The 18,703-nt window shown below is 45.8% G+C and overlaps 1 protein-coding gene across 2 annotated transcripts in view; it reads right to left on the reverse strand.

Moving 5' to 3' along the window:
- Positions 1-10,281: 10,281 nt before the first annotated feature.
- The window catches only part of FBN1 (fibrillin 1), a gene marked incomplete at both ends in the record, with an annotated part of 145,410 nt that continues 136,988 nt past the window's right edge, over positions 10,282-18,703 (reverse strand). The window contains 9 exons of one of the 2 annotated variants that reach the window (XM_080351428.1): positions 10,282-10,671; positions 11,610-11,784; positions 12,720-12,951; positions 14,179-14,298; positions 15,128-15,256; positions 16,036-16,152; positions 17,036-17,158; positions 17,376-17,501; positions 18,098-18,304. In XM_080351428.1, coding sequence (XP_080207554.1) covers positions 10,282-10,671; positions 11,610-11,784; positions 12,720-12,951; positions 14,179-14,298; positions 15,128-15,256; positions 16,036-16,152; positions 17,036-17,158; positions 17,376-17,501; positions 18,098-18,304 — 1,619 coding nt within the window. The remainder of the gene's footprint in view (positions 10,672-11,609; positions 11,785-12,719; positions 12,952-14,178; positions 14,299-15,127; positions 15,257-16,035; positions 16,153-17,035; positions 17,159-17,375; positions 17,502-18,097; positions 18,305-18,703) is intronic. The other variant, XM_080351429.1, reaches the window with a different exon arrangement.

The following is an 18,703-nucleotide window of genomic DNA, read 5'->3' on the forward strand; positions in this document are numbered from 1 at the left end:
CACAAGCCACCATCTGAGCCACCATCTACGCAAGCAAAGGGATGAAGCCCGGCTGCTATGGGGCAGGGAGGCTGCTGCAGCAGCCAGCACTGACCCTGTGCTGCAGCCGCAGAGAGGCCGTGGTTTGAGTGCCGCCTGCCACGTCTTCTGCCCTGGCGAGATGGCCACGTTATTTAAAAAGAAAAAGAAGAAGAGAGAGGGAATCCTGCTCCATTGTCCTACTGCAAGTGGAAAAGGGCTGAACTAATTCAAACCAAACGCAGAACAGAAACTCCTCCCAGGCGGAGACATTTTCCTGTCAAGTTTGAGCCCTAGGAGGATTTTTACAGCTGAGCAATAAACTCTTGAAACAGAGGTTAAGGGCCTCACTAGGTCCAGGCTTCTAATACAAGGAGCAGCAGAGAGCAACGGGCACTCTTGAATGTGTAGGGATGTGTCAGGCTGACGCGAAGCTGGAAGGCGCTGGGGGAAGGAAGGGGTTAATCACCACGGTTGCCCAACAAACATTTCCTAATATTGTCACTTTTTAGCCACAAGTTGCAAATTCTCTGTTACTATAGAGGCGAGATGTTGATACTGGATGCATTTTCTGGGTTTTATTCCTTTTTGTCATTTTTCCCATGAACTAATAAGCCACAGTGGATTTGAAAGTATGAGCAAATGTGAACACTATACAAAGCACTTTTATGTTCTATTGACATTTTCTTCCCACCCTAATAATTTAGAGCTGTTAACATAAAAAAAAAAATAAGATGATCATACTTCCCATCACTTTCATTTCCCAAGTTTATGAAGGAAGAATCATGAGTAATTTCCCATAGTTATTGTTTGCAGCACAACACATGGTCTCAATTACCAGGATAAGAAACATAGAGAGGGTATTGGTGAGGATAAATGATTTATCTGTGCATTTCATTCAAAATGCATTTTCCATGCCATAGTTTATATTACTCTGATCAACCATCATCTTCCTTATTTCACTTTATAAACATAATCCAGCTATTCTGAGCAGGACCTTGGGTCACAAGAGATCAGTTTGCTGACATACTTTTGGAGCAGTGAAGCGTACACAGAGCAACCCAACACCAAACCTCCTTGCTGCTAAAGGTATCGACCCAAGAAGAGCAGATCTGGACAAGTCTAGACTGATAAGACACAAAATAACTGTTGGCTTTCCCTTTTCTCATTTCCAAGGAAAGAAAAAGGGGTAACAACTAGTATCAGGATCCACTCCCACACAGAACAGAATTGTATGCATTAATATGCATTTTCTTTCTGGCAGCTGGAGGCACTTCAGTTGCCTTTACACTACTGTTGCCTTCAAAGTGCCATTTCTGTGTTAACGTAACGTAGCCCATCTCTGCGTGTGAGCTGTGTCTCTGGAGCACATGTTCGAAAGCCTCAGTACATCACTCCTTTTGCACAAGTAGCAGACAAGTATCATCCACATGTGACTGTGCTGAACCAGCGTGTGCTATAAAGCAGCAACTCCAGGACAGATCACAGCAGCTCCATGTGGCAGAGCAACTGGTTATTGTTTCAGGACTGTGTTGTTGCAGCAGATTTGAGGGGTGTGCTGCTGCCTGCCTGGGACAGGCTGGTGGCACTGCTGAGACTCACAGCAAATGCAGTTTGGTTACTTGCAGATTTTGCCTGGATGAGGCTTCAGCCGACACCGGAGCCAGCACTGATTTCTCTTTCACCCTCTCTTCCTGTCTAGTGCTGCAAGAACAATCTTCAGCTGCTTCTCCTGGTTAGAGATGATGCAGGACATGAGGTGTTTCATGCTCTGGAGGCTGGTGGAGGTGTCCCCTGCATAAATCCTTTACCAGTTCTCTGGTTTTTGGGTGAATTCCTGGCTGGTCTGTGGGGAACTCAAGACTGCACTGTTTGTTAGCGTAAATGAGCCCAACACAAATAATCGGTCTTTTTCACCAGAGGATTGTGCAACTCCTGCCAGACTTGGCCTTCAACATGGGCCTGGTGGTCACGTTGCGACCCACAATTTCCTCCCATGGTTTTATCTGTGCTGTCACTGTAGAGCAGAAAACACTCTTGTTCCCAGCACATTTTGGGATGTAGGAGTGCATGGTAGGCATACATATGAGTGACAACATCATCTTTAATAAAATAAGTCTCCTATAATGTCATAATCAAATTATGGGGCCAGTGTATAACAGGCAAGTTCACATGGAGCTGGCTTAGTTGAAATGTGATATACAGCTCTGCTTCTTGGTGCACAGCATCTTGTCTTTGCTCTGAGAGCAGGTACTTTTCAACCCTTTTCTTTATGCATTTCCTTTCACTGCTGGGTGCTGCTTGTGGCCTTAATCCATGCAACACAGACACAATATGTGATTTAAAGATAAAGACCAGGTCCCCTCAGGACCTCTGCACATCTCTCCTGCAAGCTTTGCTGTGCCCTACAGCAGCTCTCATGCCTGAGTCTCCACTCGGGATTCTCCAGGTCTGGCCTCATGGTGTGTCACACCACACTTGTGCCCCAAGAGCAGAAAAAGCTGCTGGTCTAACATGTGGCAGCGTCTCGCCTCTGTGGTGCTTTGATGTAAGAGCTCCTCTAACATGGGATCTCAGAGCTTTACATCCTTTGCTGCAGCTACTTCTCCCCAGTGCTGCGAGGACATTGCGATCTTGAAAAAGTACAGGGACATCTATTACAGGGGCAGATAAGTGAAGGCAGAAAGCTGAGAGAAAAAAACTTTCAGTGGAGGGGGTTTATACCTTTGGCAAGTACAATTTAAACACCTGGAATGGGAAATATGTTAAATTCTTTCTTGGTCAGTTACCTTTTTTTTTTTAATTCAGTATGAGGAATTGTCTGTAAGGGCTTATTAATCTACACTCAATACTTGTTAAGGTCTCATTATGATCTGATCTTGATGGGCCTTGGGTTTTTTTCTGTTTGGTTTATTTGGTAACTTCTCCCCAATCCTGTGGACAGCTCTACAGTCATTCTTGCAGTGCTGGTTGGCTCAGGAGCGTCAGCCGATGGGGACGGTTTGCAGTACGGCTGGTAGCCCAGTGGAGCTGGCTACCGCCAGGGCACATGGCTGTTGATTCACGCCAAGAGTCTCCTGGGCAGCCGCTCCGCAGCGGCAGCGCTGCCGAATCGCTCATTCCCTTTCTCCTCTCTCCCAGTTTCCTGTTGTTTCAGCTTTGCACTGATGTGAATACAGACTGACAGCGCGGTTCCCTTCACACTCCTCGTCTGCTCTGCTCTGGCACCTTCCTCCTCTCTTCCTGCCCGTCCCTCCAACCACGTGTTTCCCAAAGCAGCAGCAGCTTGTGCTATCACCTTCTTCTCTGGACTCAGCACTTACGTTCGCAGTTCAGCTGTTGGTATTTTGCCTCATAGTTGAAGCCAGCTCCTGCTCAAATATTTTCCATCTACAGTTGATGTTTGGTGCAAAAAGAATCTCATGATCAAGGGCCTTAATGATGATATAGATTTTTTTATTTAAAAAGACAAGTTTATGTCTGGAGATCCCTTTAAAGTGCCTGAATGAATCTGAAGAAATCTACATGAGAAGCAGTTTCAGCTCTTTTCCATCTTTAAGGCATCCGTGCTGTGACAGAGCTGGCACTGGCAAGACCCAAGACCCGCTGCCCAGACCCATAACCCTTTTGGGCACCTCTAGGCTGGAGAACTAGCACCACATCACTCTCAATCTCATCAGTCCAAGTAGAAAGCCGATTTCTCCACTTTGTGCTTGGAGGTGAGCCACGTTTCAGCGCAGTATAGATTCTTCTGTAGATTCCCTAGCTGAATTTACCCCTCAAAATGCCAACACACAGTATGGATCTTTTTGGGATAAGCCAAACCTAAAGTCAGCGCACTCCAGGCTTGGAAGTTGCACATGCAACTTCAAATTAAGAGTTTGGGGAAGGCTTAATTATTTGGAGGATTTACTGGGGCAGCACAAGCCGTGCCAGAGTGATGCTGGACAAGCAGGTGTCACCTGGGGCGGGGGGACCCCTGCTGCTGGTGCAGCGTCACAGCTGGGTGCTCAGTGCGGTGCGGGGCTCTGGGCTCCCACCCTGTGAAACACTTTCTGTGTGGTTTGTTTTTGGGACTCACCTCTTTGCTTGGTTTGTTTTAACGGTCAAAATTCGAAATCAAAGTGAAACTCAGCCAAAGTGCCAAGGTTTCCTGGTTACAGGTGGAAACCAAGCAAAAAGCCCACAGTTTGTACGGTTTCAACCTAAAATCATAAATCATCTTTTATTCGCCTAAAATTTGTTCCAAATTTATTCAAAACTTGGCCCGGGATTGCTTGAAACTGAGCCCATCTTCACAGAGAGGTTCATGAACCCCGATAAACCTGGCCTGAGCCTTGTGTCTGTAATGAAACCCAAAACCAGGGGAGTTTCACCTGGTTTGGGTTTGGTTATAGACATTTCTCACGGCTCTAGTATTTATGATGATTACAATAACAACACATTTATGGAGAGCTGCAAGCACACACACATTGCAAAGTGAAAAAGACCAGACAGCTTTCCTACCTGTCCGAGTTAGCAGCTGAGTAATGTGCTGCCCTACAGCTACAGTCAAACTCGGTCCCACACGGGCTGCTTCACAATAATCATTTCTCTTGGGTTGTCCCAGACTGAAAAGAAAATGCATCACCCTGAAGCACCTCACTCAGGAATGATAGGAATAAAGAATCGAGCTCCAAAGAAAACTAAGTGGTTTTCCTGGCTGGTTCATCCAGCAGCCTCAGAGACGAGCTGGGGAAGCTGGCACAGCCCAGGTCCTGCTCACCAGCACTGTCGCTTTTGATTATGTCCACACAGCTGGCTAACCCAGATACTTAACCAAAAATCGTTTTTCCAGCAGAAAACTGTCCTTTTTGGGGGGGGTTGTTTTGTTTTCTTGTAGCTGGTGCTGCTGCATCTGCAGGGGCAGTGTCCTGTGTGGGTGTCCCCAGGGACAGCCAGCCCAGGGGTGCGCGCTGGGGCGTGGGGCCCTGTCTGCAGCTTTTGGAAGAGCACAGGGAGCAGCTGGGGCTCCGCCAAACTCTGTCTGGGACACGTTTTAGTACAGAGGGGCAGTTCCCACAGCTTTGCGCCTGCTGGAGTTGTCACAGCCATGTGGCTCCTTGTCCTCTTCTCCAGGGACACCTCAGTACTTCAGGGGCTGCTCCGGACAGAACAGCGATTGCATCCATGCTCTCCCAACCCAAAACATCTGGTTCTTGGTTCCTGCCCTGTAAAACAAGGATGACAAACACATCCCGACCTCACAAGGGTGTAGCGAGGCTCGACACACATGTTTACAAGGCACTCACATCCTACAGCCCTGGGAGCCATAGAAAAGCTCATAAACAAACAAACCTGCAGATAGGAGCGCTGAACCAGGGCGAGGGCTGGGACTCCGCTGCCACCACATGTGAGGGAAGGAGAAAAAGCCCTTCCTGGGTAGTTAGCAAAGGTTTAGCACAGTGTCACTTTGACCTGGAAGGGCCAAGATAGTTTTCTGGTCAGACTCTTCAGAAAAAACCCACATTTTTAGTGGGCTGAGGACTCAGCTGTGCACTAACGGCACAGGCTGGACTGGTCAGCACCAACACGTGGGGCAGCCCGGCTTTGCCAGCACGGTCCTGCTGGCCGGGCAGCCCTGGTGTCCACAGCTGCTTCCTGCCATCCCTGCACCATGCATGGGCAGGGGAGAAATAGAAAGCAGAGCCTGAAATACAAAAACAAACACTTTGGTGACCTCTCTGGCCTCAAGGTTCCTCTGCTGAACTCAATGGTATACGCTCATAATTGAGAAGCTGGCTTGGGCGTGTTATTCCTCAAAAGCATTTGTTACGAGGGTGTGAAATACTTGGCGAGTTTTAAGGACAGCAGAAGTAGATTGTTGGAATTTGTCAGAGCTGAAGTCACTGGTATCTTCAAGGGTTTTGCTGCCCAGGAAGATGGTCTCATCTTGGGGTGAACCAAATCACACAGCCCGCTCCAGGGGGACCAGGTGTTCCTCTCCAAGTCTCTCCGTGGTGACGCACATGTGGCAGCACCATGGAATCCTGCCATGGACCACCTCACCTTCTCGGCACCCGCGGTGCCTCTGCTGCTCCGAAAGCAGCGCTGGCACGTCCCCCTCTGCGGGGACAGCTCCTGGCCGCTGCAGCGCCTGCATGGGGACCTGCAAGGAGCACCAGGGCTAGTGCAGGACCAGCATCTGCGAGCGAAGCAGAAGCCACATCCATTGGGATATTTTGGGCCACTGAATGACTGCAGCGTTCTCCCCTCTTCCCTTTTCTCCCCCCCCTCTTGCTACCTCTGCAATCATTTGTACTTTCATTAGTGTAAATGATGGCACGTTTTGCCCCAAATTAGAGCTGTCTGCCCGTCCTTAAGTTTTAGCAGCATCCAGAACCAGCGTGATCGGTTAATGAGACGCTGGACCCGCGCTGCCGATGCGCAGTTTGCACGCAGGGCACCTCTGTACAGATGTGTGAGCGCAGGAGCTCGCGCAGGGGCCGCACGGGTTCCTGCGGGCACCCAGCACGCCTGAGCCACAGACAGCAGCTAGAAGCTCTGGGATTTTCTGAAGACAAGAGTTGTAGCTGAGCGTTATTCTGCCAAGACTGCGATAACACAAGGGCTTACTCCAGGCAAATACTCTGGAAGCACACCGCCAACCTGGATTTACTGGATTACCCTGCTGTACATCATGTCTTGGCCTTAGCTGCTGGCCACTCCCGCAAGCGTGAAGCCAACCAAAGCAGAAGAGCTTGAAGACTTGCTCAAAGGTGAGGGTGAAGTAGGCAGAATCCTGGGCCCAGTCACCCCAGCTTTGGGAAGCTGGTCTGTCCCATCAGCTCCTGTCCTGCCTGGCACGGGGCAGCTGGGGGCACTGGGGGGTACGCAGCTCCTGTGGCTCCACAGGCAGCCCTGGCCTCGGCAGCTGCTCAATTTCACTCTACCACTGAAAATGCAGCATATTCTGGCACAGCAGTGAAGTTGAAGAGCTGCCGTCTCCTTCTTGCCCGGTGCCTACCGAGAACGGAGCAGCACTGCAGCGCAATGCAGGCTGCTAGCCTGGCGCGCCTTGGCGGAAGCCGTCAGATCCACATGAGCACCACGAGGTACTCCTGAACCTAACGGTTCAAGTCCAGCCTCAGTTTAAAGGGGGAATCCTACAAGCTGCCTCACAGCAAACATGTTTTCAAAAGCAGTGAGAAGGCTTTTGTGATGCCAGCGCCACCCCCCTGGCTTGGCCTCGCGCAGCGGGTTTGACGCTGCCCTGTACCGCACTTACCCGGCGCGGTGCTGCCCAGACTCGGTCCCAGGACGGCGCCGGCAGCTGTCGGGCAACAGCCGTGGTGTCCTGCTCTCCAAACAGCTCCGGCCTGTCTGTGCTGAGGAGTCTTGACCACGTTAGCTCTTCCAAAGCACAAAGCTGAACTTGAATCACAGCGCAGAACATTTATCTTAGAGAAAACCTGAGCGCGACCCTTTGGGACCTGCCGTAAGAAAGCAAACACTTCAGGTCCTTTGAAAGTCAGCTTAAAAGGGAGACTGGAAACAGGCATGCTCTGCCAAAATACACGTCAGCTGTCAAGTTTACAAGATATAGTTACAACACACAACAAGAGAATGGTTTGAAATGTACAGTAACAAGCCATCTTTGTTAAACTCTGTTGACCAAAAATTACATTTATTATCCGGGCATGCATCTATGCTGGGTCACAAGCGCAACCGCAATGGAGGGAAGCCACGCTGGTCTTTCAAAAAATTAAAGATTTTGCCATTTCCTTGCATTTGAAAAATATCATTTAATTGCAAAAGGATACACATTCAGAAAGACCTCTGCTTCGGTCTGCCCAGTGGCATTCCAGGATCCCACTGTCAAATCAAATACAGGAAATTATTTTAAATCACTCTGTAGGTTACAAACCACTTTTTAATTGCGGGTCTCGCGCAATATTATTATGCGACCTTTGTAGTTCACTGTATCTAAGGAAACTGCGGAAATTCAAACAAATGTAAATAATTGTACACATACAGCAACTAAAACTGACAGGCAAAAATGACACACCAGGTACAGGGCACCGCTGCAGGGAGACATGAAGAATTGCATAAGAGAATGGGGGTTTATGTGCAAATCAGTACAGCAAGACCGGACTTGCTGTTTTTAAATCACCAAAAGAGATGCTGTCGAGATGTCTTGTTTCTGCAGCGTAACAAAGGTGATTTGCAGAACTGTGCAGGCAACACACAGCCCGCTGGAAAACAATCAAGGCACCTTTGGCATGATAAGGTGTTATACAGCAGCTTAAATGCTAAACCAACTCTACAGAGTCCTGACGGGTCTTTCTGAACTCATTCTTCTCAGTTTCTCTCAGTGTTTAAGGGCTGGAGAGAAAATAGACTGTACGCTTCACTATACAACATATGGTCTTGCACGCTGGCACTAAAAATCACTGCCAAGCCGCTGCAATAAGTGCCACTTACAGCTGTAAAGTGCCGATTATGTTTCACCAGAGTTATGCAACATGTGGAAAAAATACACTGTTCACCATTTTGGCACACTAATAAATAAAATCCAGACACCGTCTATTAAAAATATCAAAGTAACCCTGTGCACAAGCTCCTTTTTATATAGTTCTGTTTGTTACGCAGAAGAAATCAAAGAGAGCTGAAATCCAATTACAGAAAATAATACAATTTGGGGTGAATTATTACAGTACATTTCCCTTCCAAAGCTATTCTAGCACAATGCGTGTTCCCCCTATCAACTACAGCGCTGTCCAGTCAGCAGTTTCAGCAACAACACTTGCTTATTTTTATAGCACCACAGCGCAGTACAACGTTCTGTAGCTGCTCAAAGATACACACAGCACTTGCGTATACAACAACACCCACGTCATTGAATAATTCAGTTGATGTTAAAACCCGGCTACAACTTGTGATGGTTTTTGGTATTGGATTATCCCTTGGTTATCACTCTTAGATTATTTGACGATAGCTGTTGAAGTAGAGGTAAAAGAATGGAATATCTTAAGGCAGTTTTAGCAAAGTATTTCCAAATCAATAAAATGTATTTTCTCTGTAATGATTTAACATCCGCTTCTGCATGTTTTGGCTGTGAAAGTTACTTATTGAAAGGATTATGCAGGTCAAGTCAATGGAAACGTTCTAACACTTGCTTTCTGGAGCCACACCATCATTTGGCAGAGGTCCACTGCTGCTTAGGTTTGGGCAGGTTTCCGTGGTTCTTCTGTTCTTCCTTTGCATGAAGAATGACCGAATGGGACCTGCAGGGAGAAACCACCTGTGCACAGATACACAACCAGCCCTACCGACAATGCCTGAGGCACAAGAATGCAGCTTTTCACACTTGGAGCAAGAATACAAGGCCACAGAATAAACTAAAAAAAAACTGTTTTATTGTGACATTTATGACATTGAACCCTTGTTGATATGAATGACTATGGGCACTCTTGACACGTTACATAATGTCATGGTGTAGGATGGCACTGATTGTCGTCTGACTTTGGAGAATGTTTAATGGTCCCTACTGACCTCAGTGCATTTCGGCAAGTCACAGAAACTTTATCATCAGGTTTGTGTATACAGTTAACAAGTAGTTGGTCTTATAAGCACCATTACAAACCCTCACATTAAGGGTATTATTAATCTAGTTTACAAATGCTTCATTGATAAAAATAGCATGATTACAGTATACACACACTTAATTTACATGTAATGTATTATAGGCATAACTGAGATAAACTACTGAGCTAACTTTGGTTGATTGAAGTATTTAGACTGAATAATGGCAATTTTGGCTTCTAAGTTGTGTAAATATTACAGTGCATTTATAAATCTAGGTTGAACATTTACTAGCACCAAACGGATATCATAAATGGCTGACCTAGTAAGTTGTAGTTGGAGAAGCGAAGTTTAAGAATTACAAAAATAGAGCTGTCCATCGGTTGCAAGCACATTCTTGTACCTCTGCTGAAATGATGACACGGCTCAGCATCAGTGGCCAACTTCCAATGATCAAAGTCCCAGTTTTCAAGATTCAACATATCAAGGTAGCTGAGCTACGCTTAAAAGCCTGAGGAAGTGGTTGTTCTGAGCTAGGGTATTCATCCTGTACCTTGTTTATGTAATAATATAATAGTGCTCGTTCATACAAATGTACTCATGTAAGATTGTACCTATGATATGGAGAATCTGATTGGGAGAAATATTCAGTCCTACCTACCTATCTTTGGTTTAATTATTTGGTCTTTGGTTGATGAATTAATGAAGCAATATCTGAATTTTCATTTTCAGGTTATCTCCCAGCTCACCACTGAGGTAGTCTTTGTCATGTTTCTCTTCAAGCTGGTTAAGTTCCTTCTTTTTATAGAGTGGAATACTACTGATTTGTAATGAATAGTTTCCAGGCACTGGCTTCTTCTTTGTGAAATGAAGGTAACTTATCCCATCTTTCTTATTGATTCTAAAGAAACCGTCTTCATTTCCGGAGTCAATTAAATATCGGTTATGGTTTGTCAGTGTTGTGAGGGCAGGAAGCAGTTCCAGGATGCGATCTTTGTTACTGAGATCCGAGATGTTGATGGAGAACACTGCTGCTTTCTCGATGTCCCAGCTGGCGAGACTGATCGGCGGCTCAAGCTCTTGCTGATCCTGCACAAGAACAATCGATGTTAGTTGGTTTTGTCAGAGAGCGCTTAACATGTGCCTGTGTGTCTGTATTTCTTGCCTAGCTCATTCATTATGCATGAAATAATTTTTAAAAGGAGATTTTTGTGATATTATCTGTCAAATCCACTATTATGGGCGTAGGACTTGTCAGGATAAAGTACGGTCGTTGTCACTGTCCCTGTGAGGGTAACGGGAGCCTGAGATGCACTCAGTTTCTGCACATGGGTCCCACTGCCTGGCAAACAAAGTCGCTCTGTGCTTATAGCCCGTGACCAGAGAGAGCAGCAAAGGCTTGTTCCTCCTCTCTGTCAGGGGAACCACAAGCCGACGTGAACCACCATGTGCAGAAGAGCGCAGGGTCTGTGGGGAAGGCACGTCATTTAGGTGAGCTTTCTGCTTTGCAAGATTTGCTTGGTTCAGGTGTGGAGCCAGGGTGGCCGGTGGAAAAGCAGCATCGCGCCGCAGCTCCGAGCGATGGTAGCTGGGCTCCCCGAGCCCCCCGTGCGTGGGGCAGGATGACAGTATTTCAGACAGCACAGCCGCTGCAACGTTCTCATTTGGAAAACAAGGGAAGCTGTACGTCACCTCTGAGACAAACCCAGCACTGATCGCAGAGAGTGCAGAAACACACTGAAGAAAAAGAGTTTACGACTTCACTCTAGACAGCTGGATGGGCATTTGAGTGTTTGATGTGACAGACAGGAGGTGTGCAGGGTGCCATGTCCTTAGCCTTTGCCTAAGGACAGTGGACAACTTCAGAAAGGCCCTGCACAGGCTACTTGACCTCCAAAAGCAGCTCCTTGCTCTGCTCTGTGTGGGGTGGACATTTTTCCCGTGGGATTGTCTCTTGGCACACCTCCTTCTGAGACTGGCTTTCACAAGACAACCACAAACCCTTTCCCCCCAAACGGGTCAATTACCTCAGCTTCACTTGCTGTTTCATTAGTGCTTCTGCGTTTCCTTCCTCTCTTGGGATAGCCATTGATTTTACATTCATAACAAGCTTCTGGAGAGAGGGAGTTGTCATCTACTTCTCCACCGAGTGAAAGCTCTTGTCCTTGGCCTTTGCCCAGCCCCACTCCAGAAACACAGTGTCTGAGGAAGGAAGAAACTCAAAATGAATTCCAGTGAGACACAGATCTTATCAAAAGCTGGATTTGGGGGACTGTGAATACAAATATTAAAGTAATTGTGTTGCACTCATTTCCTACGAAAAATTTCTGCTGAAGTCAACAGGCAAAATTCTCATGAACCACAATACAGCAATGTCCGATTGTGGGAACCTGGCTCCACAAGGCTTTGCCTAAGAGAGACCTGCCAATATTTAACAGTATAAAACATTTCTGTTATCCAATCTGGAACACGTTAAAAGAGACCAGTTTTCAGAAACTTCTGAAAAATCTGAAAAGTGAGGTCTTTCATCATGTAGCCCCAAGTTTTTGGTCACTTCTAAAATGTAAGCCATGGTCTGCTTTCCATTTGAGTTGCTTGCTCCACCACGATGCACAGCTCTAACGCTCCCACCGGGAAAAGTGAAACTGGTTTTCTTGATAAAGCAGACATTAAAAAAAATATGCATTTGGAACACAGAGGAATATGGAACATACAAGAACATGAGAGTACAGAGAATTGTTATTGCAACCAGTGGGTGAAGCCACTTGTATAATATCATTTGCCTTTGGAGCTGGCGGGGGGGTGTTGTTATTTTTCCTAAAGGAGACAAGTGATACACCACAAATCACAGTGAGGGGTGTGAGCTCTGAAGTAGCAAGCTCAGAGAACTTGGCCAGCTGCTTGGGTGTGCAGGAGAGAGGTCAAAGCAGAAGCTTAAAAGAGGCAATTTAACCTGGTAGCCTTCACCAAATTCATTCAGCATTAAAACCATGTTGTTCCCTTCCCTTGGTTACCTTTCCCCTCCCTCATCTCCAAAGTCAGCTCTTGAGCACCGCCAGATCCTGTCCCCCTTTCACTGGTGAATCCCCCTGGTTCTGGACAGGACAGTCTGATAGTTTAAAATGAGAAGCCCTTACCCTTGTCCTATTCTGAAGTAACCAGGTGGACATCCACAGACATAGCCACCTTCAGTATTTGAACAACCGTAACTGCATGGGGCTTGTGAAGAACCGCATTCATTGATATCTTGGCAACCTCCACTAAACTGTTCATACTGAAATCCGGTAGGGCACATACATTTATAGCTTCCCAAAGTATTGTGACAAGATGCTCCTCCACAAATGTGTGCACTGAGACATTCATTTTCATCTGGAAGAGAAGCAGAACATAGCGTGTTAGCTTTTACTCCAGGTGTAGTCCAATGCGTTGTGCTTGACGGCTGCTGAACCTGCTGCCGCACCAGACACAGGCAAGGCCCTTGGCAAGGGCAGCGGTCGCGAGGACATGACTACAACCGTACAACAGAGCAACATTCGGGCTGCTCTGCAGATGATGTTTCACACCACATCAGCTCATGCTCAAGAGAGCAGAGAAGCAGAGGAGGCAATTTGTTTTTTAGGGTTTGTTTGTTTGTTTGTTGTTCTTCCAGAAACAACTGAGAAGAATAAAACTTTGTAGAGCCAACAATCTGGTCTAGTAATCCCATGTTCATAATGCTATTCAATGTTGAAGGGAAAGAGTAAGGAATCAAGCTCTGGCACCTTTTCCAGGCACTGAAAATCCCTCCCTACACACTCACATTTAAATATGAGGTACAGGCAAGGTACAGGAACAAGTAGTAAAGTAAAAATACAAGCAGCTGTAGATACAAGAGACCACCACATTCTGAGCCAGCCCTTTTCCAAACTTCCCCAGTGCAGCGCTGTAGGAGTCCAAGGTCAGTTCAGGCTTGTTTACTGTAAATGGCCAGTTTTTTAAAGGTAGCCCACATGTTTGTGCCCCCTCTCTTGTGCGTTACAGGCACAGAGCACTGGAGCAGGAGCAAGCTAACGTCACAGCAAGGACCGCATAACATGTCAGGAGGTTTGGTAAACAAAATGAAAAGCAGAGACCTCTCTAGAGCACCACAGTGGTAACAAGCAAAGGCGTTTTTATGTTTCTGAAAGCAAAGAAAGCCAAACAAAGAGTTATGAAGCCCTTTGTTCTCAGAGAGGTCAAACAACACATCTCTGGGTATCCACACAAGACCAGCTTGTATGAAGCCCATTCAATGTGACTAAAAAGGCACATAACTTGCACTGGAGGAAAAAACATTCCTGCTTCTCTTCTTTGAATATGCTACATGCTACACTGCTGAACCGTACAGAGGCTTTTCCCGTGACTTCTGCACAGGATCCAGGTCTGTCTGCTCAAGTCATATCCAACATCAATGCTCTGCACTCGCAGCCCCATCTACAAGGGCTCAGAGACTTGTGATACAACCAAAGTTCAGATAGTGAAGAAAGAAAATCACGGCAAACCGCACCATCACCCTTCACTTCTTGCTGCTAACAACTGCAACACGCATTTAATGTATGAGTTTTAAATGTGACTTGCCAACACATTGGTTCCATTGGTAGTGCTGGAGATACCCTTGTGGGCAGCTACACCTGTATCCTCCAATTATATTTTGGCAGCCATGCTGACACCGGTGGTTTCCGTCACATTCATCAACATCTAAAAAGGGGAGACACGTGGTGAGTTTTGGGAGAGAAGATCAAATTACACTATATTTGAAGAAGTATGTTACAAATAATCATATATATTCATATATTGTATATATAGAGGTATATTTCAGGATCTTCCAACAACCTGGCCAGTGCTGCGAGACCACTTCAGAACTTTCAGGTTCAGATTTCTGGCTCCACAGCAAGTAACTTAGGGCTGAAAACCACTGAAAGCTCAAATTCAGCCACAATTTTCAGTGGTTTTGCATTCTCCTATGGAGCAGACAGCATAAAGCCATTAGAATATGGGACCCCAAGGCTTTCCTAAGGCACCCAGCTCCACAGCACACAGTCCCTTGCTTTGAGCTAAGCATCCAGCCCAGGAATCCCACGATATTTCCTTTCAGAGCAAATCAAACTGTAACTCAGAAGAAGTCTCTAGAGGTTGTAGGGACCCAGAGGAATAAAGTCTGCAGCCCTTGAGCTGTCTCTTTAGCAGATCGCCTTGGACATGCCAGGCTTCCTGTCCTCGGTGAGTCCCTCAGAAACCCATGGAGGATGCAACAGAAGTCTGATGAACTTGCAACGCTTAAACTAAAACATTCCAGGCTAAAGCGAAGTCTCAGAAAATATCTGTCCAGCTCTTTAGCATCCTGCAATGTATCTATTGATTCAGGTCCATGAAGAGAAATACTGCCTTGGCGCTAAATTTCCACACCCCACTTCCCTTCAGTCTATACATGCTTACTCCATAGGTCCCTCCTTGGCTGACAGTATGGCTAAGAGAAGATGAAGGAAAGCAAGCGAAGGCCCAGGTAAATGCACCGTGTTGTACCCACCTTCACAGCTAAGCCCGGTTTGGTCGAGTGAGAAGCCACGCTGACACTCACAAACAAAACTTCCTGGTGTATTCTGGCAAATGCCCTTCGCTCCACATAAGTTGATTTCAGTAGCACATTCATTATTATCTGAAGGAAACCAAAGCCTGAGTGTTACTTTTTCTTGTTGTGAAGATGACCGTTTAGCAATGCCAACAATGAATGGTTTGTGACAAAAGGTAAAGAAACACCAGCGACGTAGCTGTCTTACTGCCCTCTCCATTTTGCACTTTGCACTACTGAAGGAGAGCTTACGCTACCTACGTTTTAATTTGAAAACGCTAACAGCAGCTATAGGAAGGCACTCCTCTTCTTCACCAAGGCTATGGGGGTGATGTTCCAGTCTTCAAACACCCCCAAATTCACAGCAATGCCACAGCACCACCAGACTGCCACAAGCAGGACCCAACTTGCAAAGCAGAAAGAGTGTTTTGCAGGAAGTGTTTAACATTTCCACAGACATAATGGGTATGTGGTTAAAGGACAACTGCAGAAATCTGTGTGTCATGCTTATTGTTTCAAGAAGCCTTGACATGATCTCTAATGTGGGTCCTGCAATGAACTACAGGAACAGAAATATAATAATTATTTTTCTCAATGGGTAGGAAAGGGTAAGGCAAGGATTCCAAGCTGGTGTTTTCACTGTCTGCTTCTTGCAAGTGCAAAATTCAAAGACAGAGGTTATGAAAACAAAGGTAGAAGGGATGGCCTCTTTACATCTTCTCCTCTGGCAGGACTGGGATGAGAAACTGGTTTATGTTTCCATTTGGTTTCTCAGGAAGCCGATTTCATCTCCTTGCTGCTTTGCTTCTGGAATAAGAGTCAGTAATAAATGGCAAATCTGCATCTCCCATCCCCACGTCACTTACCAATGCAGGCTGTGTGGTGCTGAGTGAATCCGGGAGGACATTTACAAGTGAAACCCCCAATAGTGTTGACACAAAGGAACTGGCAGTTGTGCTGCTTTGTTGCGCATTCATCGAGATCTAAAAAAACCATGAAAACATCTTTCAGTTCGGCTCCCTCTGGAAGATCTGACCCTTCAGCTGGACTTGAAGAGAATTGATTACCAATAAATAGCGTATCAAATAAAGCTTTAGAATCTACATCTCACTTTCCACAGTGGCTTCCAGATCCTCTCATATGAAGCCCCACAGCTGGGACTCTGGAGGTACGCTGGTGGCCATGCTAACACTGGATTACAGACCTCACTCTCAACTGTTGGAATGATGCAATTACATAATTAACGCTCTCACTGCAGTCAATAACTGGGAAGTCACTGTCTTCATGAGAAGCAACAGCAGATTGCAAAACAGTGTTGCACCGAAGCATGCTATTACCCCAGAAGAAATAGAGTCTAGAATTGCTGCTCTAACTTGCACGATTTCAGTCAGGTCTTCACTACCAAGATACAGAAATAAATTAAATGATAATAAACTTTCAAAATCTCTCCCGCACTGCTGTCCTTCACTGCGGCTGCTGCAGAGGTGCCAGGTTAAAACTCTATTGATGCTGGACAACGCATTGCAAACTGTACTCATCTTTGCGTCCGTTAAGATACACTTAGCACTGAAAAATACAGCTTAAACCAACCTGCTTACCCAAATAAGACCAATTGAATATACTATTGGTTAGGAAGTCTTTTAAGATCAGCTGCCATCAGCCTGCGAAAATTCCCATGGATCTACTCTTCACCTAGATTATCAAAGAACTAACAGAAACACCAGCTCCATCCCACACAGGCCACCTCCACTGTCTCTAGTGGAAATACATGTATCAAGGAGAAGCAGATTTACATAATTTAAATGTCCTTGGAGTGGTATTTGCCTCTGAAACACAGAGTTTACACAGTAAATTCTTGATTTTTACCTTTGCAGCTTCTCCCGTCTTCTTGCAGGATGTACCCTTTCGGGCAGGAACACTGGAAGCTTCCCTCCGTGTTCTTGCAGATGAAGTTGCAAGGTTTGGGGGACTCATTACATTCATTCAGATCTAGAAGAAGCAAAACCAGATACCTCAGTGGTGATGATCATGATTTGTGATGTTTTTCAAAATGCTCAGGAGGCATCAGAAGGAAATCAAAATCCCCAAAGCATTCTAACAGTGACATTTCCTTTTCTCATTTGTCAAAATCTTTGTATTTCCTTTCTCAAGTAATCTCTTAGAAATAAACTTCCTCTATATAGACACACCATAATGAAGAACCTACCTATGCAAAGAGTGCCAGTTATATCTGTAGTATAGCCAAGGTTGCAATGACAACGATAAGATCCGGCCTCATTGATGCATTCCCCGTTACGGCAGACGTCATGAATCACCTTGCACTCATCAATATCTGCAATTAAATGAGAGTTAGTTGACAACAGAACAAGAACCGATTTTACACAGCTTCAACAGATTCTTGTGACCTGACATGAAAAAAACCCACACCCTACATTAAAAAGTTACATAAAATATTACAATATTCCACAGGTTAAAAAGAAATCTTAAATAGAGAAATATGGAATGAAAGATTAATATAAGAACTTTCAAATGGAATGAAGAAGTAGAAGCGAACAACCAGAGCTGATCATACATTAGCCTCCATAAATCAAACATGCCTTGGCTTTCACATACACAAATAACTCTTAATCTAATTTACAACACACTCAAATGTGAGAATGCAAATTCCTATTTGAGTGCGTGTCAATCAACCAGCATGCAAAATAAATATCTGCCAAGTTGGGATGGATCCCTCATGACCCAGGGCCTTTGGCTACGCACCCTCCTCCCAAAGGACTGTACTCTCTCAACATGAAAACTGATGGAAAATTGCAACTGATACCCAAAATATTTAGGACCTCACAGTGTTCAAACATGCAAAAAATGGAGTTTATCATTTATCGCTGAATTTGGAATTGTGCAAGAGAGCCTTAATAGAGAAGGCAGTACCTGCTCCGTTAGACATGTATCCTCGGCCATGAGGGCAAAGCTTCTTGAAGGCCACGGTGCCTGGGAAGGGGCAGACCTCGCAGTTCTGCCCCCAGCCTCGGCCGCCGTCACAGCAGCATTCAGACTTGGTGACAGAGTTCCTGTTGCTTGATCCGATCTGACACATACTTTGTAAGACTTCAGTGAAGCAGTAGCCCTCTCTGTTGTCTGGAAGGCAAATTATGCATCGCAGAGAATTCTAATGGTGACGACCTCCAGAGGGTCATGAGATATTAGGAATTTAGTCAGAAATATAAAAGAAAGGGCATACTTCACCCTGGGACTGTGGAACTGAGAGTGAAAGACTACCAGCAGTAAGAAAGAGAGCACGACATCTAAGGGAAACAAAGAAGACAGGAAATTTAGCAAAAGGTGGAAGACAAGTTAAACTATGCTTATTAAAAAATATGTTTCTGTCTGAACCCAGAGAAAAAGGACTGGTTGAAAATGAGGACCAAAGAAAAGGCAGAGTGATTCTCGGCTGAAAGCACCCAACAGTCGGCTTTCACAGCACATCAGTGCAGCCGCACCGGCTGACGCAGCCGTTTGGCAGCACGGGAAGAAAGA

The sequence above is a fragment of the Nesoenas mayeri genome, assembly GCF_963082525.1.
Source record: "Nesoenas mayeri genome assembly, chromosome: 11".
Lineage (NCBI taxonomy): Eukaryota > Metazoa > Chordata > Aves > Columbiformes > Columbidae > Nesoenas > Nesoenas mayeri.